We start from the raw sequence: 22,816 nt of genomic DNA on the forward strand, positions 1-22,816 counted from the left end.
GTCTCAAGTAAACACCTGCCTCACTGAACCGGTACGATTCGTTAGGAGCCGATCGATAAAACTAACGGGAACACATGAAATTACAATAAACCACGGTACATTAATAAAGCGTTATTAATCAAACGCTGTATTATGAGATAAAACCATATTCATGACAGAAAATCCTGTCTTAAATATGAGGGGGGAAGTCGAAATTATGAGCCAAGCCAAAATTCTTGTATTAAAGGTTGAAATTGAGATGATAATGCCATGAGATTTCGAGAATGTAATATGTTTAGGATTATAAACGACAAAGGAATCACTGAATCATTTTGTGAATCGATTCTTAAGAAGTGTTCGAAAGAACCACTTTGATGAAATCACACGCACTTCCCAAAAGAAATTCCAGAATTTTCCTAGAAAGTTACACAACCTCCTTCCATTCCTTATTTGTTTTCAAACGACATCAACTACAAAAATACATTCTATATTATTTTGTAACATTTAAAATGTAATTTATTTTAACCGTTATCGACATAACATATAGCTTGCGAATAGTAAAAGCTTTATATATACAGTTACACAACCTCCTCCCATTCCTTATTTGTTTTCAAACGAAATCGAAATGTTTCGAAATCGAAATCTTTATATAGAAAGCATATCATTTTTACAACTTTTTGTCTTTAATATGACTTAATAGGCATAATTTCAAATTTATGTTGTTTCATGGCATTTGTTCATGACATTTAACACTTATCAAGGTTATGTAATGTTTTTGGACATGATATTAGAAATGATGAGATAAAGCCATAATTATTGCATAAAAGGTTAAAATTTAAATAATTTTGATGGAATTTAGATAATTACACCACAAGCCTAAAGACAAGTCATTAATTTACTGTCATAATTATGACTTTTTTCTCACAATTTCAACCATTTTTAAATTTAATCTCAATTGAAATCAAAATCTTTATATATTTATATATATTCACAAGCAAAATTAAATAATGCGTATTATTTTGTACATACGAAATCAAAGTGCGCACAGTGGCGTAGTGTCTGACGTCATATACACGCGTCGGCAGCAACGGGAACCAAACGTGGAGTAACAGGATCGAATAAGCGGTCTGTTTTGGTCTTGATATTTAGTAATAATCCTCTTTTTAGCGCGATATGGATGACGAGGAAGAAACTTACAGACTATGGAAAATTAGAAAAACTATAATGCAGGTAAATGAGACGCCGTATGACTTGTTTACAATGTTATCCATGCTGCGTAGACGGGTTATTGTGATGCTGGAGTTTCAGGATTCATGATCTCCAACAGAAATAGGTTACGTTCTTACAATTTCTAACTGTATATTTCAGCTTTGTCACGATCGTGGATATTTAGTGACCCAAGATGAACTGGATCAGACTCTCGAAGAGTTCAGAGGCCAGTTCGGAGACAAACCCAGCGAAGGTCGACCACGACGAACCGATCTCACGGTCCTGGTCGCCCACAACGATGATCCGACCGACCAGATGTTTGTGTTCTTCCCTGGTATGTTTGAAACTCTGTTGCGGGACGCTTGGTTTATTTTGAACGGTTGCATCATATCTATCTACCGTGATCTTGCTTTCAGAGGAACCAAAGGTTGGCATCAAAACTATAAAGATGTATTGCCAGCGAATGCAAGAGGAAAACATCACCCGGGCCATCATTGTAGTCCAAATGGGCATGACGCCCTCCGCCAAACAGGTGATGCAAGTATATTCACTAACATACAGTTTAGATGAGCATTGATGAGTAAGATGTTTAAATAATGTGTTTGTCTATCGATTTTCAGTCTCTGGTAGACATGGCGCCGAAGTACATACTCGAGCAGTTTCTTCAGCAGGAGCTTCTCATCAACATTACTGAACACGAGGTGAGGAAGCTGCATTTTAAACGTCTTTAATAGAGGGTTTGCACTTATGTCACGATTAACGTACTAACGTTAAAAGGGTGGAAGCTGTCAAATCATGTCGAGACGGACTTAGGAAGCAGGAAAGGACGCAATATTTTGACAAACTGAAGTTAATAGGTAGTCAAAAAAAAGTACAAGCGGTGTTAATTAAGATCTTTGCCTAATATCTCACCTACCTGATCGGAAATGATGAGAACAAACACGAATGTTGTCAGGATTCTTGCCACTTTTGTCCCTCAAGATCTGTAGTATTTACTCTGAATGTTTTTACCTATTAGTACATCCCAAGACAATAATTGATCATTTTCAGCAGCAGTAATCAGCGAATTATGCAAGTTTCGTTCGGTTCAGTGGCATTGTTTACGTTGACGACGCGTCGTTGAAAACACTATTGATTTACTTGCCCACCTGGGTTGAAACGAAATAACTGAATTGTACTCCTATAAAACATTATCGTCCATTGTTTCGATGTTATAGCTGTCTTTATCCACCTTGTTTTTTTCTGTAAGAGCGGGCGCCGCCATTTTTAATTTTATAGGCCAGGCTTCCGGTCTCATCTGCGTCGAGTCTTTTAGCTGTACAAAACAGCTAGTTTTGCTCTGTTATTAGTATTATCTTAATTATGAACACGCTAGTTTGTAGTGAAAACATTTTACCGGTTTCACATTGTTATTCTTCACACTACTTCCCAATAGAGTGTTTTCAGGACACATAATCAGTAAACCATATTGGTGGCACTGAACGTAAACAATACCACTTACTGAACCAAACCAAATGGGTATATTTTGCTACTTATTGCTGCTCAAAATGGTTAGTTATTGTCATGTTTGGGCTGTACTGTACAGATCTGGAAAAAAAAACATTTGGAGTACTACAGACTGTTAAAAGTCTAACAAATCAAGGAGAAGAGTGCAAACAACTGTCTAAGGAATAAAAGGTGTTTGTGATTGGCCAAACTGAACCAGGATTTCCAAGGTAGGAATCTTGACATTCGTTTGTTCTTATCATTTCAGGTCAGGTAGGTGAAATATACATAATTTTGTCAAAATATTTGGCAGCTTCCACCCATTTTTCTTCCAGCTTAGATTTTTTGTCTTGTTTCCAGCCAAAAATATCTAAAAATTCTTAAATCAAGAAGAACTTTCTAGATGAGTAAAAATGGTCATTTTCAATAAAAAAAGTCAAAATTAAGTGCATTTTTGCTTGAAACAAGCAAAATAATCTGTCAATGGGGTAAGAAAAAAATCTTGTTTTCTGTTTGAAAATTTTTTTTTTTTGCTTACCCCATTGGCAAATTATTTTACTTGTTCTAAGCAAAAACTCACTTAATTTTGACTTGTTTTTTCTGAAAACAAGAAAATAATTTTTACTCTAGAAAATCTTAATCTCTAGAATTTTTAGATATTTTGGCTGGAAACAAGACAAAAAAAATCTAAGCTAGAAAATCATTTTTTGCAGTGTTCAGTAGTACATTAACACTGCAATCCATGCTGTTGTTTACATCCGAGTATCGCCAATTTTGCCGCGCATCTAGGTAACTGACCAAATAGTGACGTAAGTGCAAACCCTGTATAGTGGCTAATGAACCGGAAGTCTTCCACATTAAATAATAAGGTGGATGGTTATCATTCTTAGTGTGAACAGGCTGTTAAGGCATTTTAGATATTTAGCAACTTGTTATTCGGCTACACCAAAATGCAATTGTTACAAGTTATTGTACAATAATAATGTTTTCATTTCCCTCAGCTTGTTCCAGAGCACATAGTGATGACTAAAGAGGAAGTGACAGAGTTGCTGGCACGATAGTATCCTTCAAGTTTGGCTTTTTCCCATAAAAGTGGATGTGGCCATTTGGAAATCTCTGGTCTCATCTGCAGCCAGCTATTTTTAGCTGTACAAAACAGCTCGTTTTGCGGCTTGATATTGCGAACTAGTGTGTTTTACCATTTACTGTCCTTCATTCTTCTCATTATTTCCCTAAGGCGGCTGATGTACCAGAAATCTTGCACATTCACAAAGTTTACTCATTTTCAGCATTTTTTGAATTCCATTTTAAATTTAGTGTTTTTAGTTCAGTTAAAGGGGTAGTTCACACAAATGAAAGCTGTCATCATTTACTCATCCTCAAGTTGTTCTAATCCTGACTGACTTTCTTCCGTTGAAGACAAAAGGAGATATTTTGAAGAAAGTTGTTAACCAGACAGTTGACGGTAGTCATTGACTTGCATATTATGGGGTAAAAAACATTATGGAAATGATTTGAAGTAACAATGTTTTTTTTAGTTAAATATAACAACCCTGGTTTTTTTTAGATCCAGTCTGATAGTTTACTGTCAAAGTATCTCTAGTGACTATTTCAGATTGATTGGTTCAGCCTTAACCAGCTCCTGTCCAGTAAACTAAAGGAAAACCAGCTTCCCAGAATTCAAGCAGGGGATCCCGTTGCGCGTTACTTCGGCTTGAAGAGAGGCCAGGTAGGAACTTGAATGTGTATTTTCTTACCGTTTTGACATCTCTGAAAACATTCGGTTGATAGTTTGAGCGTAACTAAAATAACTTGTGGTGTGTGTTTCAGGTTGTAAAGATCATCAGACCGAGTGAAACTGCTGGACGGTACATCACATACAGACTGGTCCAGTAATGCCTATGGAGTCAGTATTTCTGTTGAATGTTTGGATAACGCTTAGAAATTGAATATTAAAATCAATATTTTTATCTGCTTATTCCTCAATGAACACCTCAGGATTTGTATGTTAACATTGATAATCCAAATTCAAAATGCAAATCTGTAACAGTGTGTCATTTTAGTATCATTGCTACAGTTTCTTTTGTGAATTAATGATATGGTTCATCCGTTTGTTGACAGGTCTGACATTTTGAAATCTGCTGAAATTGAACATGGTCTGAATTTTGTCTCTTTTAAAATGGTTTCCTTTTTTTAACTAATAAATATGATTCTGTTATTCTGTCTCTGCTTTTGTCTTTTCGTATTAAAACCATGTTCGTTTGGTCTCAAACGAGCTGTGAACAAACCTCAAAACCTGAAAGTATAGAAAGAGCAAGCACTCACCTTTTTCTTTCTGAAAGCCATTGTTGTAATGTCGGAACAAAAAGTAGATGGCATAGAGATGTATGCAAATACACACTAAGCAGCCAACCAATATGTTCTAGTTAACTTCTTCCTCATTGGCTGTGATAATGGATTGCTAACCTAAATCTAATTTGCATGGGTTGTAAACTAAAGCCGATTATTGTTAAATCACTAATTTTTTATTATTAAAAGACAAGCACAACATACAAAATTTAACAGAGATATTCATCATTACTTAGAATGCAGAAGGTCTGAAGATACTGGAAGCGTACCATTGTTTTTGTAAAATAAAGCTAAAAACCATTTGTAAATGTTTGCACTCTAAGGCGAAGTATTTTAAATATTAAAAGGCATTTTAAAAACACATTGGAGCGTCACAGACAAACCCTGGTTGTCGTGAGTGTTTTGATGTTGTTGTTGTTGCTCTGATTGATATTTAGCGCTGCCAGCGGGCTTGATGGAGGTTCCTCTGCTTCGTCTAATTCGGGAGGCTCGCTCTCAGGAAGGGCAGGAGGGTCGCTGTTGTTTGCGCTGGAGGGACACTGGAGGTTCACAAGGAGGACCGGTGGCCTCATTTGGGTTTCGGTGGAGTCAAGTGCCTGGTCTGTAGGGCTGGGGGGCTCAAGTTCAGCTCTGGCCCGTTCCTCATCTGCATCTGAATCAGAGTCCAGACTTTGTTCCAGAGAACCAGGGGTTCCTGTTGAACTCTCTGCTGAGACATGATAAAACATTTTTATATCACGTGTGTTATTTAATTTGGATGAATACAAAAATGCTCTTTTGAATTTGATTTTATAATATATAAATAAATACATATGATAAAGTCAAATAAATGAAACTAAACACCTACTAAAATGTCAATTTTATACACAAGTCAACATTTGAAGTGGATCAAAACCTTTCATTAAAGTTGTCTGATTAACGTTTTTGATGCACTTCAAATTTTGACTACTATATTTATACGAATACATTTAAATAAAATAAAGGCAAACAAAATGGTATTTATGTAGACATATACATGTTTAAAAAATAAGATTTATATGTACACTAAATTATTATGAAAGGCAAACTAACTTAAATGAGTATAAAAATACTAAAATAATTGTGATGTACTTTATTTTATATTTATATGAATACATTTATATGTACATTAAATAAAAGGAACAATGTAAAAATATATTTACAGTAGAAATATAATAAACTACAAAATAAATCTAAAATACTTTAAATAGCACTAATGTAAAATATTGTTTAGCCCTTATATTTAAATAAATTTCACCATTTTAATATTTTAATGTAAATAAATATATTTACACGATACCAAAATAATAATGAACTACTTAATTTATATGAATACATATGTATATCAATTAAAAATTAATATAAAAAGACGAAAATACAATAGAAATTCAGTATAAACTACTAAATAAATTTAAAATATTTTAATACTAAAAGATGTACATTACGTTTTCCATTTTATTTGCCTTTCATATTAAATTAGTATAAAATTACAAAGTAAATTTAAAATAATGGTGATACATTTAGTTTGATATAATTAAATATATTCACAAATATAAAATATGTACATTAATAAAAGGTATTTATAATAAAAACCAAACCTAAATGAGTATAAAAATACACAAATGTAAAATATTTTAAAAATACTAAAATAATGGTGACATTTAAATAAATATGAACTTTATATTTATATGTATATTAAATAAAACTAGTTTTTTTATTTGGCTTTTAATATTAGAGTATTTAAATAGAAATTAAAATAAAATATTTAAAAAAATATTAAAATATGTAAATAAACATTCACAACTATAAAAATTAATATGTACATTAAATTAAATTTAAAATACTGGTGTGTTAAAATAATGGTGATAGACTTAATTTTATATAATTAAATATATTCAGAAATATAAAATATGTACATTAATATAAAAGGTATATAAAAAAAGAACCTAAATGAGTATAAAAAAAATACAAAAATATACAATATTTTAATATTTAATACTAAAATAATGGTGATCTATTTAAATCATTTAATTTTATATTTATATGAAAACATTTATAATGTATATTAAAATTACTATAAACAGACTAAATTAAAGACTAAATAAATACAATAGAAATACAGTATAAACTACTAAATAAATTTCACATTTAAAAATACTAAAATAACAGTGATACATATTTAAATGAATATTAACTTTATATTTATATAAATGCATTTATATGTATATAAAATAAAACTAGGCAAATCAAATGGAAAAACTAGAGTATTTAAATACAAATACATGTAAAATATTTAAAAATATTAAAATAATTTTATGTAAATAAACATTCACAACTAAAATTAATATACACACATATACATATACACATACATATATATTATATATATGTATGTGTGTATATGTATATATAATATATATGTATGTGTGTATATGTATATATAAAATTAAATTTAATACTAAAATAATGGTGATTTAATTATCTATTAATTTTATATTAATACATTAAAATTTATGAAATAAAATTAATGTAAAAAAACTATAATGGTGATCTATTTAAATAATGTAAATGTATTTATATAAAATTAATAGTTAAGTAAAATTAATATAAAAACGTTTAATGTTTTTATTTATTTAAATATAAATGTTTTCATACAACTATGAATTAATGGAATTTAATATATTTTAACAGCCTTTTAATATTAAAGACTAATAAATAAAATGAGAAACTTAAATGAGTACTAAAAAAAATACAAAGTTAGTATAATATAAAAATATTAAAGGCTTAAATGCTTAAACTTTAATGAGTATAAAGATTTTAAAATGAAAATAATGGGGATATATACAGTTAAGAATAAATGAAAATTAATTAAGTCAAATAAAACATGAAATAACATTTAAAACAATTAAAATATCAGAAGATAAATCAAAATACACACATACACACAATACATTTGAACAATGTAAACCAATAATATTAGTAATAAAAGTATGAAATATATTACCATGGCCCTCTAACTTGTCAGACTCTGCCGTGCCAGGTTCATCCGTGACTCCTTGTTCATCATTCAAACAGTGTTCCTCTTCATCAATGCTGCTCTGCTGCACAGACAAAAACGTCATATTTGTTCTGCTTGAACCTTTAAACCAGTCAGCCTCCTATTAAAACAGATCACATGAGATTTTGACAGTCACAAACCTGCTGTAAGGACTGTGTGCGGGTGCTGCTGGTGCATACAGGCCGACTGGAGTCAGAATGGAAAATGGCGGAATAAAACACAATGAGGGTTTCCACTATGCGGGCCTGATAGGGATAATCCACCAGAGACGACAGAGACACCGTGGCCCCTGAGGGCCGGGGCCGCATCAGTGAAGGGCCAAACACGATGCCCAGATTACTCGGACTCATCTTATTGTCATCCTCCAGTTCTGCAATCCTGAAAACAGAGGGACAATCACCAAATAATCAGTATTTAATAAAACAGAGCTTGGCAAAGTAAGCCTAAAATGTGAGAGGAAAATCAAATGCACACTTGTTACCTTCTCAGGTGGCGCGCTATGTAGCGGAGTGTGGCGGTGTTTGGTTTGGGCAGCTCTTTGAGGAGATTCTTAAGTCTTTCCACAAGGGCCAAGAGTTCGGGGTCCGTCTCAGGGCCGAGGTCCACTAGGTCGGGGCCTTTGCCTGTGTCTGCTCCCTCTGGACCTACAACAGCCAAGCTCTCCTTGGCCAGACCCATCAGACTGTTGTAGAGGCGGAAGGGCATTATGGGCTCTGGAAGCTGAGGATAGGACACAAAATTAAGGATGTAACACCTGACTTTAGTGAAATGTATAACGAGGATATGAAAGCCACTGCTAACAATGAAGGTGACTTATTCACAAGAAACAGGATTTGTTCACCAAAAAAAGTTAAAAAAATAAAAATATTTAAGTTAAAAATTATTTAGAATTCAATTTTTAAATATTATATTTATATAAATATTTATAATTTTTGGTAGATTTATTTGTATAATTTCTTTAGAATATATTTATATTTTCGGTAAGTGCAAAAATTCAAATATGTATTATTAATAAAACTAATAATTAAAATAATTAAATACAGTGTAATATACAAAACAAAAATATTATTAATGAATAAGTTACATTTGGAGGAACCCAAATACATAATACTATTAATACATTTTTTTAAATGTGTGAAAACAAACATGCAAATAATAATAATAATAATAATAATAATAATAATAATAATAATAATAATAAATGCCTAAAGTGAATTTTAATTTGAAATTATTTCATATATAAATATTGCCCTCCAAAGGCAAAGCGCAGTAAATACGCATTTGGTCAAAATTGAGTTAAAATGAGCTTAAAATGACTTTGCCACAAGACAAAACAGTTGTCACAAAGTCTCCTGGTTCAATTTTGTCCCAGAGAAACGAGAGCGTTTCAGAGAAACAAGAGTGTCAACATGTTTGACTAGTTGGCGTAAAAACTTTAAAGGCATTTTTCTCAGTTTCAGTGTTGGTGTAGTTACTGCACTTTGCCTTTGGAGGGCAGTATATGTATATATATATATATATATATATACACACACACACACACACACACACACATATACACAAACTGAAAATTAAAAATACTACAATATAACAATATACAAAATAAATTTGGGAACCCAAAAATGCTTATTTTTTATAAAATTAATTAATAAATACTTCATATATTTTTATAAATTATACATTGTATATAATGCAATATATAAATATTTTATTATTAATAAACAGTTGTGTTTGGGCTCCAGCCTCTCGGCCAAATTATGGAAAATTATATTTTCATAAATGTTTTATATACCACATTCTGTTATATTAAAAATTGAGTTTATTATTAAACGAATATTATTTAAATTTAGGAAAACCCAAAATGCAAATTAGTTCCATTTTCATTAAAATAATATTTTTCATATAATTGTATTTTATGCAATACTATGTTAAATGATATTGCTAAATGTAGAAAACAACAATATATCAAAGTTAAATCAAAATATTAATAAATATATTTGGGTTATTTGAGTGAACCCTGCAAATGCAGATTCTGTTATGATATATGTTTTAATATATTTTTTTTTTATAAAACAATTTAATAGAATAATATATAAATTAATAAATTAGTTAGATTTATGTATTAAAAAAATAGATAAAAATACAAACTGTTAAATTATCAATAATATTATTTTTAAATTTTCATACAATAGAATATAATTTACAAAACCAAAACTATTATAAATGATTTTGCATAAATATCCTGATGCGCTGGTGGCTCACCTGTCGCAGGTAAAGCTTCAGTACGTTACTGATGTCGTGTGGCGAGGACTGTGACAGCTCCACCAGCTCTTTGCCGTTCTCAAACGCCTGGCACAACTTCTCCACCCTCGTCTTCACCCCATTCACTCGATAAATGCCCTGACACAGAAAAAAAGGATCAGCACGAGCATTTCTATTGGCTGAGATCTACTGGATCTGCTTGCATACCTTCATTCTCAAAGCTCTCCTCTCGATCTCACCGATGCACTTCTTGATGATGAAGGGGATCCCGTCGGGACTGTTGCCGGATACCTGAGAGAAATCCAGCCCGAACAGCTGAAGGCGACCCTGGAGTTTCTTGTGGCCGCATTGAATGGCCAAAGTCTCCAAGCAGCGCTTGTGACAGGCCAGGAAACACTGTAAAGAGCAAATCATACTTTAATAAGGTAGTTTATTACAATAACGAGGCAAAGATAGTCGACGTGATCTCACCTCCTCACACTCGGCTCCTTGGAAATAAACGTAGCTGTCGCATTCTCTGCATTTGGACGGGGAGCGCAGTTTACGCAGTTTGTGCGTCTGAGCGGCTTTTGACAGACCCACGTTCCGGAACGGCCCGGTGGGAACCACGATCTCAGGCTCAATGCCGTTTATGTCTGCAAATGTTGAACGGACGGTGAGAAACTACATGACACGCACAGATTAGAAAGGAAAACACTTGTGCAACGTTTTAACTCACTTTGTGTTTCAAAGGAAGTCACATTTGATTCTTTCTCATCCACGTCTTCGTTTGATGACATAGTTCCTGTAGACGACGTTCGAGCCATTTTACTTATGTCACCTATAAAATAAAATAAAAAATAAATAAAATAATAATAATGACAGTGAATGCAAAATTAAATATTTATAACATCAATAATAATAAAGTGAATGCAAAGTTCATTTTAAATAATAACAATATAAATGAAAAAAGACAGCGAGTGCAGAAATAATTATTAAATAATAAGAAGAATAGTAATAATAAATGAAAGTGAACGCAAAGTTAATTTTAAATATAATAAAAAATAACATTTTAAATAAATTGAATGCAAAATTAATATTAAATATTCATGAAAAATAAAACAAAGACAATGCAAAATAAATATAAAAATTATAATACATTAATATTTATATTATATTTATCAAATATGAATAATAATAATAATATTTAATAATAATAATAAAAACAGTGAGTGCAAAATTAACAAAATATTTATCAGTAATAACAACATTTTAAACAAATTGACTGCAAAATTAATATTAAATATTCACAACAAGTGTAATATAAATTTGTCATGGCAGGAAGTTGTACCCGTGCTGGTAGTCGGGGATCCCAGGCCACTTCCTCCTCCCACACTGTCTGTGTCGCTCACTGTGGAGCCCCAGGATTTGTGGGTCATGTGACCTCGAGCTGACAATACAAATACATATTATACATTTAGAACCATTTGCGTAACTACTTTAGATATTCATTAAATTCATACTCAAAACATTAAACCAAACAAGCACCTTTTGAAATCACCAAACATATATATACACACACACACACACACACACACACACACACATACACACACACATACATATATATATACACATCTATACATATATATACCTTTGTATACATTTGATAAGCAAATTATTAGTTAATTTTAAATGTTTTGAGTATTTATAATTTATACATCATATTAATTTAATCTATTCATTTATTATATTTTCTAATTATTATATTACAAATTATAAATTAAAAATGATTATATAATATTAAATTGTATTTAAATTTGTAGAAACTAATTAATAATGTTATTTTATCTAATCATTATATTACCTAATATTTTATCATAATTATGTATTAAAATAATCATACAATTGTATGAATTAATATTCAATTTAATATTAAAATATTTCATCTAATCAGTATATTATCTAATATTTAATAATAATTATATATGAAAATAATATTTTAAAAATCATATGAAGGAATTATATCAAATTTTATTTAGATTTGCAGCAACATTTATATTTATGCTACATTATCATTATATTTTATATTATCTAATATTTAATCATAATTAAAAATTAAAATACAAGTCATATATTTAAATAAAAATCAAAGTGTCAATATAAAATTAAAATTTGCAGAAACAAATTTAGATTTGTCATATCTAATCAGTATATTATATAATATTTATGACAGATAGATAAGATAGACAGACACACACTTACCTTTAATATGATTAAAGATTATATAATATTTATATAACAGATCGTATATTAAAATTAATTTATATTAAATTTAAATGAATTATTTTTTTAAACTGAAGTTGGTTAATTATTAAAACTTGACATGAGTTTGAAATTTATTAATCAATTAATTTAAGTTTCATATAACAGAACAAAGTCCAATAAGATATTAATACATGTGTTATTTGGACCCCCGAAATTAATATAAATTGATTCCTTATATGTATTTACAATATAATTATTTTTTTTTTAAATTTTTTACAAAAGTAAAATAAATTTATTATTATATGTTATTTGGGAAAAATGCTAATATTATATTTTTATTAATAATATAATTAACAAAATGAAATGCAATATATAAAGTGCGCATTATAGTATTATTAACTTTAGTGTGGAGAACTCAAATGCAAACTGTAGCATTTTATAATATTCAAATTTAACTATATTTTTAAAGAAAATTAGTTACATTTTTGGTGCACTGAAAAAAAATGATAATTCAGTGATATTTTCATTCATGATGTAATTTCATTTTAATTTGAAAAATAATTTAAAATGTATATTTTTATAATAATTTAAAATGTATATTTGTTAATGCAAATGTTTTAGTAAACGAGTTACATTTGGGAAACGCTTTTCTTTTAATTAACAATGTCCTTTTTTTGTTGTTAGATGTGCATGTTTTTAGCTTTACTCAAATGTAACTTCTTAAAGGGACAGTTTACCCAAAAATAAAAATTCTGTCATTAATTAACCAGTAACACAAATTAAGATATTTCTGTCTAAGACTGACACGGAAAAGAAGAAATTGTTGAATAAAGTCATTATTTTTGTTTTCTTTGCACACAAAAAATATTCTTGCACATAACATTACGATAGATCCACTGATGTCACATGGACTATTTTAACAATGTCCTTACTACCTTTCTGGCCCTTGAACGTGTCAGTTGTGTTGCTGTCTATGCAGGGTCAGAAAGCTCTCGGATTTCATCAAAAATATCTTAATTTGTGTTCAGAAAATAAAGGTCTCATGGGTTTGGAACGACAATTAATGACAATTTTCATTTTTGTGTGAACTATCCCTTTAAATTAAATGTCTGTACTATTCTATACCAAGAATACCAAACAAATCATTTGCACATGCCTCTCTTCTGTTCATCTTTCTGAGAGGTGCTCGTATCTCCCGTTTCTCCCGTGGTGGGCGGCGCTTCAGGACTGCCGTGAGCTTCAGCGTTAGCACTGTCGGCACGAGTTCTGGCTGACGGCCTGAATTCAACACAACACCTTACTGTAATATTCACAACTATTTTTATGATACACTGCACTTTGTATCAGAACATGAGTGTTTGAAAGTGAAGGGAGTGTTTCTTACTGGCTGGAGGAGGCAGAGTAGGCCTCAAACTCGTAATGCGTCTCGGGCTCTTCAATCATCTGCAGGTCTTTGACGTGCGTGGCGTACTGCTGTCCCGGGTCGTACAGTTTACTGCTCTCACACAGCGTCTGATAGTGAACCGGCAGCGCTACCGTCTGCATGTGCATGATCTGGTAGTAGGAGATGGTGGCCTGGAGAGAGTTCAACACAGTTAAAACTGCTCAAGCTGGATTTGGATTTGTAGTTTTCTTGGGGCTTTTTTTCAGCATTTACTTGAGCCTATTAATTCAAGTAATGCATGACTGGACCATTGATCAAGTATACAAATAATACTACTGAAATACACAACTTTGAAAAAGTCTCATTCCTTACATATTTAGGTCTACAAATGTCTTGATCAGAGTTTACGATGAACTGTACGCCTTGAGAAACTTGAACCATAAAAATTTCTTATTTTTTCCTCAAAATATGTCCTTGATATATTTGCTATATTGAAGAGACAATATTTACAAATATTCTCTTCAAATATACAGTTTGCTGTATTTGCAATACTTCAAAATACGGAAGCACACAAATTGCATTTTCTAATATTTCTTCAATATAGCGCTTTGAATGTTCATAATATCTATATGTTCTTTATATCTGCTGTATAAAAAGTCTTTAATAATGCAAATACATTAAAATTGTTTAACATGGAGAAACTATATTTAAAGTCAAAATACTTAAGTACAGAAACTGCCTTTTGAAAAATATTTGATTAAATATTGTTAAATATCAAAATTACTGTATTTTGCAATATTTCCTTATTATAATGTTTAAAAATATAAACATTCTTGCTTATATTAAACAAGTTTCAAAATACATAATATATTGTACAGTTTTTCCACAATATATTCGCTGTATTTTAAAATACCCCCAAAATGTTATTTAAATTTGATTCCCTTAATATTATATTTTAGATAAAAAAAAACCATTTTAATATTATATTTAACAAATTTTGAAATATTTTCTTTAATATATCTGCTATATTTAAATATTTCCCTAGTAATTTAGCTGCATTTGTACATATTTCCCTAATATTTACTACATTGTGAAATATTTCCCCAAAATATTTGCTGTATTTTGAAATATCTCCTTTAACATATTTTGAAATATTTATTTCCTTGATATATTTGCAGTTTTTTTAAACAAATTTCCATAATAAATTGTTTATTTTGAAATATTTCAATAACATATTTTCTATAATTTGAACTTATTTACTTTCCTAATTTACTGTATTTTACATATTTCCCTAATTTATTTGCTATATTTTGATATATTTTCCCTAATATATTTGCTGCATATTTACACATTTCAAAATAAACCAATTATATTATGGAAATATTTATTTCCCATTCAATGTTTGCTGTATGTTTCTTTTTAAATATTTCCATTATACATTGTTTATTTTGAAATATTTATTTCCCTAACATATTTGCTATATTTTGAATTTATATATTTTCCAAATATATTTACTGTATTTTAGATTTCCTAATATAAAAAAATAAATATTTAAAAAAATATAGTGCATATATTTTAAAATATTTATTTTCCCAATATATTTGCTGTGTTTCTACAGGTTTCTATAACTGGTTTATTTTGAAATATTTGCTATATTTTGAAATATTCATTTCCCTAATATATGTGCTGTACTTTTACACATTTTCATAATATATTTGGTTTATTTTGAAATATTTATTTCCCTAATATTTTTGTTATGTATAATAATTAATTTGCTATATTTATTTCCATAAAATATTTACTGTATTTTTTACATATTCCATAATATAATATTTGCATAATATAATATTTATTTGCTATATTGTCAAATATTTGTTTTCCCAATATATCTGCTGTATTTTATATGCATTTTAATTGATTATTGTGTTACAATCTAAGGGAGTCTTGTGTGAAAGACCAGCTTTAATTAAAAAAAAAAAAATAAAACCTCAAAGCCTATTGTGATGTTGCTTTTCAGTTTCATTTGTGAAATGTTTCTTAACAGATCTAAAGTCAAAAGACTAATTAGAAATGAATAAAATCACTGAATATTCATCTAGCGAGTGTGAGCGTTTACCGAGCGTATGGTCTGGTCGCTCTGTTTGATGACCTCTTGTATCTGCCGCAGGACGGTGACCTTCATGTGCTCCAGCTCCTGGTGTTGAGTGATGGCGTCTGCGATACACGTCCTGTAAGTGGCCTCGGCCTCCTCAGCCTGAAAAAAACACAAAAACACAAGCTCTAAAACACTGTAGGAAGAGTTTAGCAGGAACAGCTTCAGTCACTTAAATGGGCTGCATTGTGGGAGTGCTGAGTCTGACCTTGTTGCGGGCCTCTTCTTCCAGTCGTTTCTTCTTGTCTACGGTTTTGGTAGCAGAACTGCCGCCCTCCTCCTCGGCCCTGTTAGCTGCAGTCCTGGCCTTGTCGTACTCCTCACAGCGGGTCATGTACACCTGTTTGGCCCTGCGCAGGTTGGCATCACACTCTATCTGTGTTCAGACACACATGACAGCACTTATAGACCTGCACTGCTAACGTCTTGTACGGTTCAGTGTGTGTAAACCCATCCTGGCTGGAGTTTTAAAGTGTGTTGGTAGGTCATGATGGATGGATGAATGTAAAAGTTACCAGTTTCCTCTTGGCCTTCAGCCAATGCTCTTTGATCTCCTTGCGTTTCTTCTCGTGCTCTTGTTTGCGGAGCAGCAAAGGCTATGGATGAATGCAAAGCAGATGAGGTTCTAATCAATTTAATTAATATTATTACATATTAATATAAATAATATCAATACATTAAGGAGAAAGGAAAGAAGAGAATAAATAAATAATAATAATAATAATAAAGTCTCATGCAGAAGATTTAACAACAACAACGACCATCATCATTATATTTTCAATAATAATAATAATAATAATAATAATAATATTATTATTATTATTATTATTATTATATTTAACAGCAACTTCTACTACTACTACTGATAAATAAGCTTTAAAAAGCTTCTTGCAAAACATTAAACAAAATTAATGATTTCATTTACATCAATAACTTATTATTGTGATTATTATAGTATTATTAATATTGTTTTTACTACTACTACAAGAACTTTAAACAGTGTCTTGCATAACATTTTTAACCAAAAAATAAAGATGTAGATAATGTTGTTGTTGTTGTTGTTATTGTTAATAATAATAAAAGTGTACAAAGTTTCTTGCAGAACATATTTAAAAAATAATACATTTCTAATAATAATAATTAATAATAATTATTATTGATGATGATGATGATTATTATTATTGTTATTATTATTATTATTATTATTATTATGATTATTATTATTATTATTATTATTATTATTATCCATAACATCATCTTAATATTATTGTTGCGGTTAATAACAACAACAACAACAATAATACTAATAATAAAATATTTGTAAAAGTTCCTTGCAGAACTTATCTAAAAATATAATAATTAATTTGTTAACCATAACTTACGGTTACTTTATAGTATTATCATCAATATTTTTATTATTGTTAATAATAATAATAATAATACAAATTATGTTAACCATAATAACAAATGAATGTAACTTTATAGTATTAATAATAAAATGTATATTAGCCAACAACTTACTGTAACTTTATAGTATTAATAATAATAATAATAATAATAATAATAATAATAATAACAACAATAATAATACTAATAATAAAATAATTGTAAAAAGCTCCTTGCAGAACTTATCTAAAAATATAATAATTAATTTGTTAACCATAACTTACGGTTACTTATAGTATTATCATCAATATTTTTATTATTGTTAATAATAATAATAATAATAATAATAATAAATACAAATTATGTTAACCATAATAACAAATGAATGTAACTTTATAGTATTAATAATAAAATTTATATTACCCAACAACTTAATGTAACTTTATAGTATTAATATTGTTAATAATAATAATAATAATAACAACAATACTAATAATTAATTGTAAAAAGTTCCTTGCAGAACTTAAAAATATAATAATTTGTTAACCATAACTTACAGTTACTTTATAGTATTATCATCAATATTTTTATTATTGTTAATAATAATAATAATAATAATACAAATTATGTTAACCATAATAACAAATGAATGTAACTTTATAGTATTAATAATAAAATTTATATTACCCAACAACTTACTGTAACTTTATAGTATTAATACTGTTAATAATAATAATAATAATAACAACAACAAAATTTGTTAACCATAACTTACTGTATATTTATAGTATTATTATTATTATTATTATTATTATTATTATTATTGTTGGTAATACTACTACTACAAATAATAATAATAATAATAATAATAATAAAAGAATGTAAAAAGTTTCTTGCAGAACATATTTACCAAAACATAATAAATTAAATAATTTATTATTATGTTAACCATAACTTATGGTTACTTTATCGTATCAAGAATATTGTTGTTGTTGTTAATAATAATAATAATAATAATAATAATAATTTATGTTAACCACAGCAACTTGCTGTAACTTTATAGTATTATTATGATGATGATGAAGGTGAAAGGTGTTGTTGTACCATGATGAAGGTCTGGTTCTGCAGGGTGGAGGCGGCCTGATGCATCCCAGCGCCCTGCTCCAGGTCCTGCTCCAGCGCCAGAGAGTAGATGGAGAAGAAGGGCATGTGTGGCTGATGGACACAAACAGAGACGCATGAGGAAAGAAACAAACCAAGACTTCAGAGAATTTGAGCAAGGTCAGTTCTCACCTGTGTGATGGTCTGTTTACAAGCCTGATAGATCCTTTGTAACCCCTTGGAGAACTCCAGCTCTATACAAACATTCATTACGGTTTAAGATGTAAATTATTAAGTAAAAAAAGCAAAAATAAATAAGGCCATCAGATCATTGAAGCCACACTTGACCCTACCTAGTGCAAGCTTCCTCTCAACGTAGCTGATGAGATCCTTCATGTATTTGGAGATGGTTTTAGCGTACGTCAGAGCCGAGTCCACTCCTCCTTCGCTGCGCTGCAGTATAATGTCCACCTCCTCGGCGCTCATCGCTGCCAGCACACATACAAACAGTTATGCGAGAACAAGTTTCATGGAAGAAAAAGGTGCATTTGTAATACTAACCATAAAACACATTTTTTTTTTTTTTACATTTTTAATATAATAAATGTAAATTTATTTATATTTGTTATTTAGTTATTATTTATTTAATATTTAAAATTATGAAAATCATTTTAGATGATGATGATTAATATTATTACTACACTACTAATGATAAATTAATTATAATTAAAGATCTATCTTTACTTATTTCTGGATAATCTAAACAAAATCTCCTGCAGAACATATTTTTCAAATTGTTAATAATAAAATTAACTATACGTTCTGCAATAGATTTTTTTTAAATATTTCTTATTTATTTGCGATATTCACAAAAGCTCCAACAGAACATATTTACAATGATAATGATGATCATTATTAAAAAAGACGCACTTGTGTTTAAATATGTTCTGCAGAACATTAAGTTTGTGTATTTATGCATTTATTTAAACAAATTCTCTTATAAATAAATAAAATTTTATTTTATCATTATCATTCATAATTTTGAATATGTTCTGCAGGAGATTTTTTTTAAATATCTCATGTTTACTTATGTATGTGAGATAGTTACAAAATATCCAGCAGAATATATTTAAAATTATTATTATTATTATTATTATTATTATTATTATTATTATTATTATTATACAAATAATAATTGTGTAAATATGTTCTGCAGGACACAAAGTTTTGTGTGTTTATGTATTTATTTAAATAAGTTATCTTAGTAATAAAAAGAAATATTATTGTTAATAAAATTAATAAATAAAATAATTTTATTAACATTCATAATTTTAAATATGTTCTGCAAAAGATTTTTTAAAGATCTTGTTTGTTTGTTTGTTTATGTGAGATAGTTACAAAATCTCCCGCAAAACTTACATTTAAAAATTATTATTATTATTATTATTACTACTATTAAAGAAATACTTATAAATGTGTTTAAATATGTTCTGCAGGACACCAAGTTTGTGTATTTATGTATTATTTAAACAAGTTCTCTTATAAATAAAATAATTTTATTTTATCATTATCATTCATAATTTTGAATATGTTCTGCAGGAGATTTTTTTAATATCTCATGTTTGTTTACTTATTTTTTTAAAGTGAGATAGTTACAAAATATCCAGCAGAACATACATTTAAAATTATTATTATTATTATTATTATTATTATTATTATAATTATAAAAATAATTATAAATATGTAATTTTTTTCTGCAGGACAAAGTTTGTGTATTTATTTAAATAAGTTCTCTTAGTAATTAAAAAATATTATTGTTAATAAAATTATTTTATGTATTTTATTTATTTATTATTTTTATCTTAACATTATCATTCATAATTTTGAATATGTTCTGCAGGAGATTTTTTTTAAAAGATCTTATGTTTATGTATGTGAGATAGTTACAAAATATCCAGCAGAATATATATTTAAAATTATTATTATTATTATTATTAAATAATAATTATAGATGTGTAAATATGTTCTGCAGGACACCACGTTTGTGTATTTATGTATTAAAATAAGTTCTTAGTAATAAAAATAAATATTATTGTTAATAAAAATATCTAATAAATAAAATAAATTTTAACATTATTATTCATCATTTTGAATATGTTCTGCAGGAGATTTTTTTTAAAGATCTCGTTTGTTTGTGAGAAAATCTCCCGCAAAACATACATTTACAATTATTATTATTATTATTATTATTAAAGAAATGCTTATAAATATGTTTAAATATGTTCTGCAGGACACCAAGTTTGTGTATATATGTATTTAAACAAGTCCTCTTAATAATAAAAAATAAAATTGTTAATAATAAATCATTTTATTTTAACATTATTATTCATAATTTTAAATAGATGTTTTTTAAAGATCTATTTATGTGAGATAGTTACAAAATCTCCCACAGAACATATTTAAAATTTGTATTATTATTATTATTATTATTATTACTACTACGGAATTCATTATTATTATTATTATTATTATTATTATTATTATTATAAAAATAAAAATAAATGTTTAAATATGTTTTGTAGGACACCAAGTTTGTGTATTTATCTATTTATTTAAACAAGTTCTCTTAAAATATTGTTTATAAAATAAAGAAATAAATACATCATTTATACTGATATAATTATTGATCATTTTCAAATACATGTTTTGCAGGAGATTTGGTATTAATCTTAATGTTGTTGTTGTTGTTATTATTATTTATCTTAAAATATGTTTTTAAAATGTCTCTTATTAATATTAATTTTAAATAATTAATTCTAACTAATTCTAATCAGCTAAAAAAAAAAAAAAAAAAAAACTCTGTATCTATATTGTGCATTCCGACTTGTTTTTCATTATTTCTGAATTTGTCAAAACAAAGTACCCAGCTCAGATGAATCACTCCGTGTGTGTGAAGACTCATGACCAGAGAGGTTCTCCATAGACTGAACATTCAAAGAGAACAAACACACAAATATTTACATCACACTTATACAACATACACATCTTGTGGTTGAGTCTCATTTCAGTGGAGGATGACTGCGTCACAGAGCACTGACAATAATCACAGAACGCCACTTTCAGGAAGTCAAAACCCTGCTGCCAACATCCGCTCTGTACACAGACCGACAAACTTACCCTGCTCTTCTCAGACGGCAACACTGACAACAGCGTGCTGCTGTCCACCTCTCCCATCAGCAGCTCAGACACACTGACAAAACACATAAACAATGCCGTTTATACACTTAAAAACATCTGAAAAACTATAACTGCAGCAGATGATCAGACACCAGTGCAACTGTTTGGTTCACTACTTCCTCTTTGCTCTGTTCTTGCCACAGAAACAGAGTCACATTGCACTGGTGCATGATTTAATGTTTTGCTCACAGGAAATTAACGCAAGACCTGCACAATACTCATGAACGCATGAGCAACTGAACACTGCCATTCAAAGATGAATATGACGATTCTGAAAAGCTGAAGTGAAAACAGCAGTAGTACACGAGAGACGATAATGATCGGCTCAAACTCAAAAACAGATCCTTGAGGGTTTGGGGCTGTTAGCGTAAGAGAGCACAAGCCACAAATCAACTTCCTGTCATTTCTGTAGAGCTACAATTAATGTCAGTGATCTAACAGAGTGCATTTTGAGAGAGATGATTTCATAATGCACACTAAGTACACTCAGGCTTAATTTAGACTAATCAAAATTAAATTTAAACTTAAACAAATCAATCATTAAATAGAAAAGACAAAAACAAACACGTTCCAAAAGGAACTAAGTGCCATTTCCCTCTTGAATTAATTGAATAATATAACAAGCGCAATCAATAAATCAATAGTTCCGTTCATTCAAGAGAAAATAGTTTGATGGAAAATCACATATTTTTAAATATTTATTTAAATTAATATAAAATAAATACATTAAGAGAATGTGCCATTTCTCTAATTAAATCATAACTAAATACATTCATACACAGTTCTGTTTATTCAAGGGGTAATTGTTCTCATGAAAATTATTCATGTTACTTTTATTTATTTATTAAAATGTGTTTAAATAAATACATTCTGAAATGAGCTATTTGTCTGAACGACTTGGGAAAACAAACAAATAGTTTGTTCAAAGGAAAATTGTTTCCTTAAAAAT

General features: G+C 28.9%; 2 protein-coding genes across 5 annotated transcripts in view; one reads left to right on the top strand and one right to left on the bottom strand.

Moving 5' to 3' along the window:
* Positions 1 to 1,056: 1,056 nt before the first annotated feature.
* LOC141338755 (DNA-directed RNA polymerases I, II, and III subunit RPABC1) lies at positions 1,057 to 4,883 on the top strand. Its single transcript, XM_073844371.1, has 7 exons — positions 1,057 to 1,209; positions 1,348 to 1,522; positions 1,605 to 1,720; positions 1,809 to 1,889; positions 3,675 to 3,733; positions 4,324 to 4,402; positions 4,504 to 4,883. The coding sequence occupies exons 1-7, from the start codon at positions 1,153 to 1,155 to the stop codon at positions 4,567 to 4,569; spliced, it is 633 nt and encodes a 210-aa protein (XP_073700472.1). The 5' UTR covers positions 1,057 to 1,152; the 3' UTR covers positions 4,570 to 4,883.
* Positions 4,884 to 5,182: 299 nt separating this feature from the next.
* The window catches only part of LOC141338366 (rho GTPase-activating protein 45-like), a 31,086-nt gene continuing 13,452 nt past the window's right edge, over positions 5,183 to 22,816 (bottom strand). Inside the window, exons 5-23 of one of the 4 annotated variants that reach the window (XM_073843893.1) lie at positions 21,808 to 21,880; positions 21,554 to 21,614; positions 18,984 to 19,118; positions 18,823 to 18,884; positions 18,634 to 18,744; positions 16,659 to 16,739; positions 16,352 to 16,519; positions 16,108 to 16,245; positions 13,992 to 14,182; positions 13,764 to 13,885; positions 11,691 to 11,789; positions 11,079 to 11,180; positions 10,832 to 10,995; positions 10,568 to 10,756; positions 10,361 to 10,498; positions 8,580 to 8,818; positions 8,239 to 8,476; positions 8,045 to 8,138; positions 5,183 to 5,728 (exon numbers count right to left, since the gene is read on the bottom strand). In XM_073843893.1, the coding sequence (XP_073699994.1) occupies positions 5,394 to 5,728; positions 8,045 to 8,138; positions 8,239 to 8,476; positions 8,580 to 8,818; positions 10,361 to 10,498; positions 10,568 to 10,756; positions 10,832 to 10,995; positions 11,079 to 11,180; positions 11,691 to 11,789; positions 13,764 to 13,885; positions 13,992 to 14,182; positions 16,108 to 16,245; positions 16,352 to 16,519; positions 16,659 to 16,739; positions 18,634 to 18,744; positions 18,823 to 18,884; positions 18,984 to 19,118; positions 21,554 to 21,614; positions 21,808 to 21,880 (2,740 nt within the window). In that variant the 3' untranslated portion in view covers positions 5,183 to 5,393. Of the gene's footprint in view, positions 5,732 to 8,044; positions 8,142 to 8,238; positions 8,477 to 8,579; positions 8,819 to 10,360; positions 10,499 to 10,567; positions 10,757 to 10,831; positions 10,996 to 11,078; positions 11,181 to 11,690; positions 11,790 to 13,763; positions 13,886 to 13,991; positions 14,183 to 16,107; positions 16,246 to 16,351; positions 16,520 to 16,658; positions 16,740 to 18,633; positions 18,745 to 18,822; positions 18,885 to 18,983; positions 19,119 to 21,553; positions 21,615 to 21,807; positions 21,881 to 22,816 lie in introns of all 4 variants that reach the window. The other 3 variants (XM_073843892.1, XM_073843891.1, XM_073843890.1) reach the window with 3 other exon arrangements.

The sequence above is a fragment of the Garra rufa genome, chromosome 7, assembly GCF_049309525.1.
Source record: "Garra rufa chromosome 7, GarRuf1.0, whole genome shotgun sequence".
NCBI classification, from domain to species: Eukaryota; Metazoa; Chordata; class Actinopteri; order Cypriniformes; family Cyprinidae; genus Garra; species Garra rufa.